Here is a 16,020-nt window from a genome sequence, read left to right on the forward strand (position 1 = left end):
AATTTTTAATGTGAGCTGATTGAAATAACCACACATTAAAGATTTTTAAGGTGAAGTACATTGTACAATGTAAGCAACACTGCAAAAGCAAAGATGGGGCAACAGCTGAGAAATGCATCCACTCACCTTCCAATGAACCGACCATAAGCTGCGTACAGGGAGATGACTGTGTTCACCTCCTCATGTTTCTACGTCATGTACATCTGCTGGAGGATTAGCCAAGGAGTTGCTTTTTTTTCTTGGGCACAGTGTTTACATGAAGGTGGTTGCAACTAGGGAACACTGACAAAGAAAGGTATAGAAAGAAACAAGTACAATATCAAGTTTGATATACTAAGATCATTTTTCCAGAGACAAAATTTCTGATCCTGATAAAGATTAAAATGGGCATATTTAGGACTTGCATTCATACAGTTAGAGAAGCTGATGGACTGATGACTGCTGTTAATAGCTTGGTCATAAAGACCAAGTAAGGGGATTATAAAGACCCATAAGGGGATTGTAACATCTTAATGAGGCAGCAGAAAGCCAAACATCATTTTCATCCTACACCACCATGAATTTAGAGTGAAAATATCTACATGAAAGAAAAGAGAGAAAATGGAAAAAGAAGTTAGATGAATAAGCATTTGATTTGCGGTAGATAATTTTCCTCATCTCTCTTTGGGAATAATGTCACTTATCAGAACATCAGAAAATAGATAAAAATTCATCTGAGATTTCAGAAAGACCATTCATACCAGTTGTTATAAAAATGTTGTTTAAATCCCATGTATAAAACATAAAATTTGACTTATTAAGTAGCAAGGAAGTAGTGAAGTCAGTCAAACATAAAGCCATAAATTGGTATCACAAAATATCAAACCAAAGACAGGAGAGTTGAAGAGATTTCCAAATGAAACATCCACCTGAACAAAGGCACATCACTGAGGAAGATTATGTGGACAATTAAATCATCCTTGTTGAGCAGTCAGTGTAATGCAATCAAGAAGATAGAGCAAGCAAATTGTCAAATGAAGAAATGCTTTGAGATTAGTCATGGAAGTATAAACTTGATATTTTCAATCTATTTGAATAAACCAATAACAAGTACCATTACAATTCTCTTTCTTGTTCGATGGTATGGTAACAAATGAGACCCAAAATGATGAATTTCATATTACTTTTAAATTTTATTTTTATCACTCTGAATCTTTGGACTGATTGTATCAAGGACTCTGTGGGAAAAACAGAATATGATGAGTATTAAGGTACTGGTGTCACAATAAGTGCACACAAGAAATACTGTTGCTTAACCTTATGGTGTCATTGCTCAGTTTTTGAATGCTTGGTAGTGTGCTTGTAAAGCAATTCCTGCAAAACAGTTTTGAGCTGTTTCCGTGTGTGTGTTTGGTTTATTCAGTCATTTTAATACAAATATATAAAAGGTATCTTCTCATTTTACAGTTTCCTCATTCGGTTTTGCATCCTTATATTCACTGTATACTTTGCAATTGTAAGAGTGGAATATCTCCATTCTCCCTGCACGTTCCCCACATTTTCCTTCCTGTGCCTGTCCCCCTTGTCTCCAACTACTCCTATCTCCTTTATAGGAATCAGGCTGACACCAGCCTCCACCACTCCTTCATTAGGCAGTCAGTAAGTCAATAAGTCACCTTCATCTTCTCCACTGTGCTACTCAAAAACTTACGAAAATTATCTCGTATCCTCCTAAAGTCTGTCCTTCAGAAAAATGATAGTAATTCATCGCTGTGCTGTCTCCAGCTTCATGCTCCAGTCTTATTTGCCAGTCTGCTTTCTCTTATTCTTCCACTTTTGGTCTGTTATTTTATTGTCTGGTATGTAAATGATAAGGTTCTGGGGGGCAGGGATTCTCGCTTTGGCCTGTGTTTCCAGGCTTGCAGTGCTCACTCTATGGAGTGGCATTTGAAGTAATGTAATGCATGTCTTGCCACTGTCTTTTTCAATGAGCACATGCAACTTCATTCAACCAGTTCCAAGTTTTCCTTTTTACCTTCTTTCCTGCCTGCCTGAATTGGTTCAAACTGGTTCCACAATGCTAAAACTCACTGGGAAGAGGTCACATTTCACAAGGCCAATTCTCTCAGATCACCTTAGAATAGAGTAAATGCTACAGAAAACTCTGTTTGCTTCTGGGCTAGAAGAGGACAGAGATGGTACATGATAATTTGTTTATCAATAGGAACCACTCACCTAGGCATGTGCTATAAGAACATGGAGTTCTTGGTTCTAATTCAGTCCTAATTCTCTCAACTTTATGGACTCAGTGAGGATGTGGTGATTTTTTTTTTAAATCACATTTGTATCTGGTCTAAAAGTGGAATTTTCTTGCAAAGACTGCAAAAGGCATATTCAGGATGCTGTTCTGCTAAACCGAATATGCTTGTCTAAAAGAACAGCTAAGGGTTTGCTGAAAAGTAGACAATAACTTTTGTTAGTTTCTACTGTGGTTTTAACAAAGATATTTGATCTACCTTGATCTACCAAAAAAAAAAAAGAAAAAAAAAAAAAAAAGAAAAAAGAAAGTTAGGTTACTCTGTTTTTTTGGGCTAACAGCTTCCAAACTGTGAAATAAATGCATAGCCTGGATTTTACCATATAACATGGAAGTATCAACCAACACTATGAGTTTGAGTTAGAGGAAACTGAAAGCAGGACAGCAAATTCATCAACAAGAGACGAGAATTAATTGCTAAAAAGCAGAAGTATTACTGTCCCAGAGTTCTCTCCATTTCTCCTTTCTGATATTTCCCAAAACTGAGAGAATGTTCAGAAGATGGAGATGTATTTTTTTCTTATCCTTTCTTGTGTATATCACAAAATAGCATTCTTGACAACTTTTGCCTTTGATCGTAGTCTGAACAGGATATGTGTAGCTCATAGGAATCTGAAAAATCCAGTTATTCTAGCCATTTTTAAATCACATTCCTATAACATTTATTTATTCCTTATAATTATTAAAGCATGTAATCTATTCAAAAATCAATTTTATTTCAAAAAGATTGTGCGTTCTTTTGTATATATATCACAATAGTAAAATAAGATGTAAATATTACATTAGATTTATTTTTCCATTATTTCTTGCTTTCCTCCAGCTAATAAAAGTAAGTTTTAAAATACTTTTTCCATTGTTAGACTAAATTTGGTATCAGACATTCTGTTACTGTTTGACATTGCTATTTGTTCTGTTTAATTCACCAAATGATGGGAATCAGTTGTGGATCTTTCTGTAGAATTACATGTAGCATATAATTTTTAAAAAATAAGTATTTTTGTTTATTTTGCCCAAATTATCTAAGAGAAAATTCTGCTTTCATAAGCCATGTTTATTCAATAGGTTGCCTTATGTATTCAGATCATCTAGATATCAATACCAGAATGCTGTCTTTGGTTTTTTTTTTTCAACATCCAGTCTGATTTCAAAAGATTTAATTTCTTTTCAGCGTTTACAAAAAAAATTCCTTCTGTAAAGGAGAATCTTTTATATATGTGTAGTAAACACAGGAAAAAAAATTGAAGCCATTTAAAATAAGAAAGATTGAGTTGTGTTTGATTTGTGCAGATCGCTGCCAATGGTAAATATGAATCTTTTTTCTTTTCTATGATTTCCCTTCTTTTAAATAATGAATCAATAAATCAGATTACCCATATAAGATGGAAAGCTCGTAAGAAATATGGAAAACAGTCACATATCAGATCTGTGCTGGGAATCTTTTAGGTATATGTGTATCATTTTGGACTCCACAGATATTTTCACATTGTAGTTAAGTACTTTTAGTAATGTAGTTGTGTCAATACCACTTTATCTTCGAATTCAGGTGTTTAATATATTTAAATTGTTCTAATTAAGAGAGAGCACTTCCTGCATCTGTGTCAAAAATATGACCTAAGTCTGTTACTGATGATAGGCTAGTTGGAAATGTTGTTAATCTGTGTAATTGCATAAGCTACCGATCCTTTAACCATTAAAAATACATGCTGTTATTTCGCTGGGATGATAGATTCATACCTTACACCATCAATGTATTGTCATACTGTTTATTTGCAACATTCACCTTGGTGAAATCTGTCACATGGATGTGACTCTTGCTTTGACAATGCAAAGCCAAGTGATATGAATTAGTTTCTGCATCTTTCTAAGATGTGATGCTGCAGATCCTTCAGCTTGAATTAAATAATTCTCCCATCCACAAATACAGCTGAAAGTTGGACTTGACATGGATCAATATAATCTGGGGCTAAATTTCTAAATGTGACTGATTATGTTAGCATCATGCCCACAGATCAATATTGAGTTTTATTATGAACCTGGCTCTATAATTGGGTTTAATCAATAAACTTTTGTCTCCTTTTCTTTAGAAATTTTAGGTTTGTACTATGCAGGTTTTCAAAATTGCATTTAGGATACACTTAGATCTGTACTTTTCTAGTAACGAATATAAAAAGATCTGGGTTTGAATTTAAAGGAACAAAGAACATAGACAATTGAAAGGGGAAGTCAATTTTTAAGTTGATAAGACTGTTCACCCCAATACAGTCTATACAAACCAAGACAGCTAATGTGCTAATACATAACTAGTCCTTTTGGGCACTGTAAGGCTTTTTCTGTCCATACTTGATAGATAATTCACATTGAGGACTTTGACAAAACATAGCTTTAATGAAAGCAATCACTAGAGCTTCTCTTTTGATAAACCCGCGGGGTTTAAAGGCGTTGAAAGATGCAATCTGTGAAGAACAATAAATTTGGGCCTTTGATTGAAGTGCCATTTGGGATGGTATGTTTTCTCAATGTATTTACACAAAAATGCTGCTCCCTTTTTCACTACTCTTTGCTTGAAGGTTGAAGGAGCTCTTTGCCATTACTACATTAAGGTTTGTCTCATTAAAAGCCGAGTACAAAAAGAAGGCTGGAAATGACCTAGCTCAAGTCAGTGTGTTCATTTCTGCTCCAGTTTGCCATTTGAGAAGTAGGCTTCAAGCCATGTTGAATATTTCTATGAGTGCTACTCTGATCTGCAGTAAATTTGTTCTTTCTCATCTCTAGAAATAAATGCATAAACTTTTTTTTTTTTTTCTTTTAATGGAGGGAAGGATATTCGGCAATTTTGCTAGAATTAGAAAGGGCCACACAAGCGCAAGAAATTACAGGACACATTTTTTTATGCTCATAAAATTGTTTTGTAAATCGTGGCATTTGCAGAGCTCCACTAAAAGAACATTTTTGCCAAATTGTTTTAGTGTACAAGCTCTTATAATAGTAGAAGAGTAATTAATACTATGTGTCAGATTAAAAAACAGGATTCTGTAAGAAGTAAGTTGCAAACAGCTGCCTATGTAACTTGTTTCTTTGCAGTTTTTTCAAGATTATATACTCAGTATTATACACCATGTTACATTTGCATTTGTAAATCTGCACGCACACTAACATATACCCCTCTGCACATTCTCTCCTTTGTATGGACAGATACAGACCGTGGTCAGAAACATGGCATGGAAGAGTTTATTTCTGCTAATCCCTGCAAATTTGACCATGCTTTCCTCTTTCAACTGCTTCAGAGGCAGACCTTGGATCACAGATTGAATGACTCCTATTCTTGTTTGGTGAGTATAGACTAGAAGATAGCTATAAAGAAGTGAGAAATAGTTGTTATAAAGTAGTCCTTTCTTCTTTGTTCATTCAATACCTGTGGTTGTAGTTGGAATAAAGGGTCCAATCGATTGCTTTCAGATTTGAAAATTATACACTTGCAAACTGCTGCTGTGCCACTCAATAGAAAGCAGAGACCCAAACTGTCTCTGATTTTATCAGCTGAAATTTATCATGTCGTCTGTGGAGGTCTGAATAAAAACAGAAGCTTTTAATGACGGTCACAGCCCCTGCAGCAGGATTTGCTGACACCTGTGCAGGCATTTTAAGGTACTAATGCGGTTACCTCGTGACAGACGTTTTCGTCCACCTTGTCATTCTTCATTGTGCTAGGGTGTGAAGAAGAGAAAACACCAAAAGAAAGGAAGCAGAACCTTTGGCAATCAGTACAGATATGTGGACAAGTGTGTGTTACCTGAGTCGCCCCTAAAAAATTGTAATTATTGAACAAAATAGTGTGGAATACGTAATTATTGAACAAAAACAAGTAAAGAAGAATCTCTGTACCAAAATGAACATTTTTTCACATTCAAAGTCACCCGTAAGAGAGAAGATACAGATGTAGCATGTTTCTGAATTTATAGCTGCAGTTTCCCTTCACTTTGAAGCACTTTCTGTTTTGTGGGGTTAGGAGTTGAGGACAGAGCTGTTCCTGGTTTCATGCTCAGCCGGGAAAAACAGCAGCAATTTTATGGGCGTCTGTCATGTTACACACACATTTGTTACATGTCTTCATTTGACCTTCTAACTTCTGGAGGCTTTGTTTGTCACCAGGTGCAGTCTGATATCCTGATCTCTTACTGAGGACCTAAAATGTTTCATAACGTTTTTTGTTTTTTTTTTCACTTTACCATCCCAACAGAAACAAAAAAAAAACTTTATCCCTTTTACTTATATTCTTCTGTCTTGTCATGTATTATAAAGATAATGATGGGTTTTTTAGATTTGTTTTCAAGTGTAAAAAGGAAAAAAAAAGATTATTTGATGACAGTTATTTCCTTTTTAAAACACTGCCAGATAAGTATGTATAGAAAAAGTTAAAGGACTCATTTTCTGTCTGTGGGTTGCACACTGAATCAAAGAAGAGGCCTGAAGGTACATCTGTACAAAGTAATTGGCACTCAAAGAGAAAATGGTTAGCTTTCTAACAGTGCATTGGGGTCAAAATCTTTTTTTATAATAATAATATAGTAAGACACTTAATATAACCTTGAAATCAGGAACTTTTAGAAGAGGTTATATGAAATACGCAGTGCTATAGCAACCATAAAGCAGATGCATTTCTTATTGTTCATTTTTAAATTCGGCTTTTAATGAATAGAATGGGTGATCATTTTTTTGTTAAATTGCACATTTAACTATATCTTTTTAAATTATAAAATCGAGAATGTTAAGGTAGCGATAGAATGTTTGAACATAGAAGTCTGGTGATTTTTTCCTGGATGGCTCATTTCTTTTCATTTTTAGACATCGTGTGTGCTTTTATTGCAAGAAAGTATGGAGCAATCACACATGCAATTCCTAAAAATAAATGATAGAAATGTTTAAAATGAATATTAAGCCCTATATTAAACTGTGAGCTGACCTAAACTTCTTTAATTTTATATTCTTCTAGGTAGTGGGGAGCTAAGAGGGTTTTTTTCTGCCTACTCTTTTGGAATGATACAATAAATAAAAAGCACACAGTTATCTAATAACTGAAGCATATAATTACGAGTTTGTGACTGCTTCATGTGGTGTGGGGCTGGACAAGGGCAAGGAAGGTCCATATTACTATGAAAATGAACACATTAAAGCAGCTCTCATAAAGAATCTGAAGTTAATAAGTTCTTGAAATATTTGTGTCCCAGTCAGAATTTTCTGCTATGAGAGCACAAGAAATTTAACAAAGAACCATTTGCTTTTGAATTGTCAGAAGTTGGCATCTATGTAGCATTGTGTCATGTTTTGCATTAAGATTTGGTGAGAGATCAGCAGATGGCAGAATATCAATCACAGTTACCTCTATTTACTGTATGTAGGGATAAGACATATTACTACAGAAATTCAGTTAAAATCCCCTTTCTTCTTTCAGCAGAATACCATTATTTTCCAGTGAACATACATGTAAATTACATAAGCCATTGCTACATGAGTAGATTAGTTTAAAATACTGAATACTGCTGTGGGTGCTGTAATTAAGCTACATGTTCTCTCTAGAAACAGCTGAAGCTCTTTAAAGGCAATGGACAAATTGACTTTAATTATGTGACTCGGGAGGAAACAGCTTTCTGAAGTAGGATTGAGATGTTCTGGTTTCCAATAGTGTGTTTAATTCAGGAGTTGTGAGAGAATATAAAATTTAGAGTTCATTCTCATGCAACTCCTTTAGTGAAGTTACAGTGCAGACGGTCTTAACTTGATGCAAGTGTATTTTAAATATAGTTTCCTGTGGTATTTTTGCTGATATTTTCTATAAAAATTAAACATAAAGAGTTTACAGAAGTATTCACAAGCAGTAGAGAGATATGGTCTTCATCTCCTAAATTGGTGTCATAAATTTATGACTTGCAAAATTGTTTTGCTTATCTAAGTCATTTGTACATTTGAGTTTAGATGTTCCTCTGTCTTCAATCATTTGGAAAGGATGATAAGATAGAACTGGCACCACAATTAAGAAAAGAGCAGAGAAAAACAGCTGTTTAAGATGACTGTGCAGTGGCTATGGTTTTCCTAGCTTTATGTTTTTCTCCTTGCTGCTTCTTGGAAGATCACTATTGCATCTTTTCTCATATTGGAAGGCAAAGCAGTCAAGGCTCTTCTGTATTCCATTTCCACAAGATGAATCTTTTTTTTACACTCTATATTTATTCCCTCAATACCTGTTTTAGTGAAGCAAAAGTGCCTGTACATTGTTCATGTGTGTGCTAGGGTCATACTGTACCAAGCCTGTGCCCAAATTATCCTTCTGTCAAAATAGGAGCCCTGCTCCAAAAGTAATACCTCCTATTTTGTTATGTTGGCCCACGACTTCAGAGGCAGATGTTGGTGATATGGTAGTAGAGATTGAAGCTTCCCACCAGTATTCCATTACATTGTGTTGCCATGCAATAGATGGCAGCAAAAGGGCAGTCTGACAAATGGCGTCTGACATAGAACATGTGAAGCAAGGGTGTGGAGGCAGTGACATAAATGGCAAGACATGTTCTGAGCAGCCATGCAGATTTTTAGGAGTGCAGGATGTAGACTCTTGTTCACTGCTGGTGAAAATGCACAGCTAATGGTGGTGAATGTTGAAAAATAGTGCTTAGTAGCTGAGAATTTGCTCTATCAAATAGTGTTATTGTACTCCTTGTTTCTGTTGTCATTTCCATGGAAATAAATAGGAGGCATTATTTTCAGAGCAACCTGTATAGTTCCCCAGCATATCTAATTACCATTTATTATTGGTATATTAATAATATTTCTCTTAATAAAATCTCTTTCAATAAACTACCTGGCTTTGCATTTTTTATACTGATTGTTTAAAAGCTCTTAAAAGTACATGCATGTTCTCTAAGGAATGAGGAAAATGGTCAAACTGTATTTTTTCACTCAGATTAAAGTTACAGCCATAGGGAACCGATTGTCCAGAAACTGTATTTTAATCAGTGATATTACTGTATCTCACCATTACCCAAATGTTCTCACACAGCTTACAATTTAATAAAACCGATTATTTTATAGAGTTAATTAATTTTGTATCAGGTAGAAAGGTTTTGATATAATCAAATCCACACCAGACTATAAATGCGTTTATCTTGTTTTTGTTAACTATGCATTTCCTGGTGATGATAACTCAGAACAGCAAGTGGTTTCCTGACAGTTAGTCCTTTCAGCAAGAGCCTTATTGTTGGATCCAGCTTCCAGTGCTATAAACATTAGTCAGCTATAAATCATTCTACTATAAAAATTCTGTGTAACGCACACAAAAATACGTTTTTCTGTTCTGTGTTTGATTTAAAAGCTGTGAGTGGGAAAACAAATCTCAACGTGTGTGGTTTTTCTTTTTGCCTTTTTCTTTCAGGGTTGGTTTAGCCCAGGCCAGGTCTTCGTATTAGATGAATACTGTGCTCGCTATGGAGTGAGAGGTTGTCACCGCCATCTTTGCTATCTTAATGAGTTGATTGAACATTCAGAAAGTGGTTCTGTCATTGATCCAACCTTACTCCACTACAGCTTTGCATTTTGTGCTTCTCATGTCCATGGCAACAGGTAATTTAATGTTGCATTTTTAAATTAGTAACCTTAGAATGAAGCAAGTTATTTCTAGACTCCTTCCGCAGATAGAAATGTTGCACGCATCAGAAATTGGTTCATGAAAGTTTTGTCAGACCTTTCTATATGGATTATATTTAAAAAATAATAATAAATCTTTCAATTTAGACTTCATTAATGTAGTGTGCTTTCTTAGGCATTGTATAGACTTCTCAAGATAACCATCCTGCATTCTGTTTGTATTGTGTTAGTGAATGGTGTTTCCAGTGAATATTTTGAACAATATTGAAGTTTAAGGGAAGCTTTGACAGCTCTTCTACAGGCTGTAGCTTGGCAACTAATCATACAGTACTGAGTTCTTCAGGCTGTGCTACCACAAGGAGAAAAAATGCATAGTTGGAATGGTGGTGTAACCCCATACTCAGGGAGGTAGGATAATTCTGTAATTCTTTCCACTCAAGGAAAAGCCTGTTTCACTAGTCACAGTGATGCTCATGTGATTATGTCTTCCTTCTTCTTGTGAGTGAAAGACTTGTCAAAAATAGAGTTGTTGATTTTCTGTGCTAAGTGTTAGAACTACACATTCATTAAAAGAAGTCTGTGCCCCTTCTGTGCCTTATGGCACATTTTGAAGGACCAGCTCTGATCTTGGACAGAGATAGGAGATAGGATCTTAGGATGACTTGGTGGAATGGACCCAGGAGGTGTCCAGCCCAACCTCCTGTCAAAGCAAGGTTGCAAGGTCGGATCAGGTTGCTCAGGGTGTGACCCAGTCAGAGCTTTACCCGGTCTGAACTTGTCTTATTTCAACTTGTTACATTCGTTGTCTCTCATCCTCCCATCTTGCACCACGGGAAAATAATCTGGCTCCATTTTTGTGGCAGCCCCCCAGTAGCTGCTGCAGAAGCCGTTCGATCCCCTTGAATGCCACTTACTCTCCAGGCTGAACAAGCCCAGCTTGCCCAGGCCCTTTCACAGAGCGAGTGCTCCTGCCCTTGACTGATGTGATGGCCTCCACTGCGCTCACTCCAGTTTATCCATGTCCTCCTTGTACTAAAGTGGAGGATGGAACAGACAATATATCAAGTTACAAGGTGACATGCATTTGCAGCCTGCTGTGTACACTAAGTCAGTAGAGTGCTGTAAAAAATATGATTTAAAGTTCAATAATTCAAAAAATAATTGATCTCTCCCCTCTCAACTGATCCAGTCCTGCCACAGTGGAAAAACCTGTTTGCAGTCATGAAATGAGGTTTCTGTGATGCTCTGAGTAAATCCCTAAAATTGAATCCTGGTAGGGATGAGAGAAAAGAAAGGTTTTATTCCCAACTTGTTTGCTTATCTTGTCTTACAACCAGTCAGTCATTGTGGCTGCTTTTCTCACCCTTGAGCCAGTGAAGTCCTGTTGGCTTAGACAGTGCCTTCCACCTGTGAGAATAGGAGCTGAGTGTTTGTGGTCTGAGTGATTTGGCAGATAGCTTAATGTTATATAATCACTGATTATAATATCCAAAATTAAAATAAGTTCTAATATGTGTAAAATATTCTCAAGAATCTTGACATTCATACTGGTAAGCTAGGAGAATTTCTGGCTTTTATTTGGTAATATATTCTCCATAAAAGCCTGCTTCTATTGTCAGTTCCTGAAGAACCTGATATATTTGCATTTCCTATTCAGTCTGTCTTTGTTGTTTCTAGCCCTTTTATTACTGATTCCAGCCTAACAAGACAAATATACTGTGATAATTGCTCAAACTTATTTCAAGAATTCAAAAGGAAGGTAGATATATTTCTTTTTATTTCATAATTTAAGTGAAGGACAGCAGTGCGTGCAGTGCATGAAAATATCTCAGGGAGCACATCATTTACACAGTGGTAAGCACTCTGTTTGTATTCTGTCTATTCCTTCTGTACAGATATTCTCTGAATAGCATTATGAGTGTTTTAGGAATAAAAGAAGCGTTGAACAGAGAGGGTCTAACTAGAACTGAGATATTGTAAAAAGGAGGAGAAAAGAAACATGAAGAAAGAAGAAAAGTAAGTCAAGGACAGAAGCAGACACACTGAGGATGACAGACACATATATACACATAATACATCCACTCATTCATCTGCTGCAGCACTAAGAAATAGTAAAAGGGAAAAAGAATTTCACAGACAATGCATGACAGGCCAAAGTTCTAGGCTGATCCATGGCGTTATACATCTTAGTTTTCTAAGTCAGGCTGAGAATTAGAAGGACAACATAACAAAGAGCTTTGTACTCTGGACATGATGTATTCAATTTATTCTTCCCATTTGCTTCATAGAGGGATCTTAGACCTTCCATAAGCCTGAGAAAGATCATCAAAGGTGATCATGAAGATGATCATGACGGAGGAGCATATAGACATGAAGTTGTATCTGCAGTTCAAATTACCAATTTCTTTCAGACATGAATTTTATAGTAAGGGTCACTCTATTGACATTGGTCAAATAATCAGACAGGGGTGTCACTCACCTTTCTGATTTCTGGTAATCTCAGGAGTCTGAGAAACTCAGGCACAAGTCACAGCAGACCTGCAAAGTATCCTGGGGCTATACAAGGACGTAGCAGAGCTCACCAATGGCTGCATTCAATTTCTTAAATTAAAATGATGAGGAAGCAGTCTCATAGGATGTACCCCGGATGTCCACTCTCCAGGATCCCAGCTGTGTGCTAAATACAGCTCCTGGTAGGTGCTGCCAACAAGGCTGAATCAGCTTGGGTTCTTTCTACTCTTCATATTTCTCCAAAGTTCTTCTGGCAGACTGGGGACCTGCAGGTATTCCCCATGCTCTTTTGCCACACCTTTGGGCTTGAAATATAAAGTCTTTCATGCTGCAGACTGTAACACAATAGCCATGCTTTTATTTCAAAACATCTGGAATAAGTACATTAAAGGAGGTCATTGTGGAGCTTCAGGGGCTACACCAAACACAGTGGAGCCCTGAGCTGAGCTCTGGTCGAGCTCTGCTGTGTGCAGCAGACCTGGCCTCAACTCTCAGACCACGAAATAGTGGGGACTCTTTTTTTTCCTACCTGTAACAAAGACACACTTCACAAGTTTTGACAAAGTTAGCAAGCATGCTGGTAGTTAATGCGTCTCTTTGCCATTGTTGCTGATTTACAAACAGAATTGTTGGCACAGGGTTGATCACAAACTGCTAAGACACAGACTGAGAAATTCAAGCCTCCTTTGTGCCTTCTCTTTCTTGCTAGGAAGAACATTATGACCAAGCTAACAGACTGCTTACTAAGAAATGGCATTTCTGCTTTTGTGTATTGACATTCTTAAGACATTCTCAAATATCCGAACAGAAAAATCATTTTCTGAAAGAGTGGCCTTGCTGAGTGTTTAAATAAAAATATGTCCTTGTTTCTGAATCAACAGATTCCTTTTCCTCTAGTGCCTCTATATAAATGCTTTGTAACTTTATAATAGCATCTCCTTTGGTTCTTCTTTGCAACATTTTTCTTCTGAAATATTCCATTGTAATGGTCCCCATCAAAGTCATTAGTTTACAGATGAACTTTTCCCTCTTCAGCAATGCATACAGTGAACTTGTGTATCTCTGGTGAAAGTGAAATGGGCAGAACAAGGAACTATAGGGTATTCCCCAAGACTGGCATTTCAGTCTAAACAGTCCAGGCAGGAGCTATTGTTTTCTTCCTCATCACCTTCACTTTTGTCTACTTTTCATGCTGTGACTTCTATTCAGTCCCTCTTGTCTGAAATGGATGCTGTTGGGTAACGCATGAAGTGTAAAGTGACTTCTTTCCACCTGCTGAGTTACAGACTGAATTGAAAAAATCAGAATTCAAGCATATTCCCTCATTATACCTTTTTCTATTCAGGAAGCAGGCTGGTTTATTGGAAGTCCACGTATGAGAAGTGAAGGTGAAAGCAATGCTCTAAAAATCTGTCTATAACTGAAGATAAATGCTTTCTCTCTGTCTTCATTTTGAAATATTCAGCACACGTGTTTGAACAGAACAGTCGTACTGAGTCAGGGTTCCTCTAAGCCAGTCAGTCACCAGCCTAAAACATTAACCTGGTTGCAGGAAGAGAAGAGCAAGCATATACAATATTTCCTTTCAGTGCTTTTTCAGTCTCCAGCTGTTTACTGCTCAGAATACACCCGTTCAGTAGCCTGGTGAGAGTTTCTGTTCAGGTACTTGTCCATTGCACCCCTGAACTTGTGTAACCCCTTTGCATCCTCAGCACCTTTGGCAGCAAGTTCCTCAGCTCAGCTTCCTTTTGCATGAAGAACTCTTGTTTTGTTCTTGACTCTTACAGATCTCATTTCAATCTCTGTGGTAACTGCAATAGGTCAAGAGCGACAAAAAATACTTCTCTGTTGTCTCTTTGCTGCTTAAGGTTCAAGAATTATGAGAGAACTATGCACTGATTACAGTGGGATGGCTATTTTCTGCTGATTTCCTATGCTTTTCTCATAATTCTCAATGTTGGTTTGTTTTTTGGCTGTCACCAGAAATGGTTTCATGATATTATCCATCATACCACCAAGTCCTCTGCAATGAATGATTTCATAAAGTACTTCTGGAATTCCATGCTATGCCAGATAACTATCCTTGTAATTACTGTCACCTTACTTCTTAGCTACTTGCCAGATCATTTATAAGTACTGTAAAATAACACAGGTTTCAGCACAGATCCTTGCAGAACTCCACTGATAACATCCCTCCACTGCAGGTATTCACTGTTTGCTCCTACTCTTTTTTTCACTGTAAAAGTAAAGATTTTCATTCTTACTCAGTGTCTGCTCAGTTACCTTAAAAGCTTTTGTTTGCGAATTTTGACAGAATATTTTTGGAAGTTCAGATACACTTTATTGATCACGTTCATTGACTCATTTTTTATTCCTTTATAGAACTTCAGTATCAGAAGATAAAATTTATCTTCCTTGTGGCTTCAAGGCCATATCAGACTACTTCATAATAAATCATACTTACCCAATTTTTTTAATTTTATCTTTAAATAATTTTCTGGGATGTATATGAGGCTTAGTGGTCTGCAGTTCCCATATCTCCTCTGGAAATTTGTTTTATTTTTAAATTAAGCTGTCATTCTTCACCTCCCACTCTTCTGGAAGAAGGCAGTCTGGTGAGCAACTCCACTCAACCATAGATTCATTTCTGGTCCAGGCAACTTCCTACTGTTCATTTTTCTGATTTGTTCCATAAACTCTTAGTTTAGACAGATCCTATGGTGAAAAAGAAGATCTTTTGCTATGAGAAAGCATCACTGGAAAGAATTCCTTTAGTATCTCTGCAATAGCCTTGCTCTGAGAGCTCCTTCTAGACCCTTGCCATTGTTTGATACTGTAGACTCTCTGACAAACTTCTTGCTCCTGTTATGCCTGGAAGAAATATTTTAAAGTAGTGTAAACAAATATGTAGATTCATAGAATAGCTTAGGTTGGAAGGGGCTTTAAAGATTACCTAGTTCCAGCCCCACTGCCCTGGTCATGGTTGGCACCCACTAGATGAGGTTCCCAGGGCCCCATCCAGTGGGGCCTTGAATGCTTCCAGGAATGGGGAATCCACAGCTTCTCCAGGGCTCCAGTTCCTTTCCACTCTGTGTGTAAAGAATTTCCTCCCAGTATCTAATCTAAATCTCCCCGTTCCTCTTTATCCTATCATTATTTGCCCATGTAAATTGTCTCACTCCATCTTTTTTATAAGTTCTTAAGTATTGAAAGGCTGCAGTAAGATCTCCCCAGAACCTTCTCCAGACCAAACAAGCCCAACTCCCTTAACGTTTCATCATTGGAGAGGTGCTCCAGCACTTTGATCATCTTCGTGGTCATCCTCTGAACCTGCTTCCACAGCTCCACATCTTTCTTGTGCTGGGGGCCCCACACCTGAACTCAGTGCTCCAGAAGGGTCCTCACGAAAGCAGAACTTCTCAGAGGGGAGCAATCACCTCCCTCTCCCTGCTGGCCATTCCTCTTCTGGTGCAAGCTGGTTGCTCAAATAGAGCTTTTCATCCACCACGACTCCACGAGTTCTTTTTCACAGGGCTGCTGTCAAGTTCTTCTCTGAGTCTATACATATATCTGTGATTGCC

General features: G+C 37.1%; 1 protein-coding gene across 5 annotated transcripts in view; it reads left to right on the forward strand.

The window, feature by feature from the left end:
• CADPS2 (calcium dependent secretion activator 2) overlaps nucleotides 1–16,020 on the forward strand; it is a 299,293-nt gene that overhangs the window by 190,001 nt on the left and 93,272 nt on the right. For all 5 annotated transcript variants that reach the window (XM_042872622.1, XM_042872623.1, XM_042872625.1 and 2 more), the window contains exons 12-13: nucleotides 5,489–5,625; nucleotides 9,717–9,904. In XM_042872622.1, coding sequence (XP_042728556.1) covers nucleotides 5,489–5,625; nucleotides 9,717–9,904 — 325 coding nt within the window. The remainder of the gene's footprint in view (nucleotides 1–5,488; nucleotides 5,626–9,716; nucleotides 9,905–16,020) is intronic.

This window comes from Lagopus leucura, unplaced genomic scaffold (assembly GCF_019238085.1).
Source record: "Lagopus leucura isolate 7727_CA_CO unplaced genomic scaffold, USGS_WTPT01 Super-Scaffold_100008, whole genome shotgun sequence".
NCBI classification, from domain to species: Eukaryota; Metazoa; Chordata; class Aves; order Galliformes; family Phasianidae; genus Lagopus; species Lagopus leucura.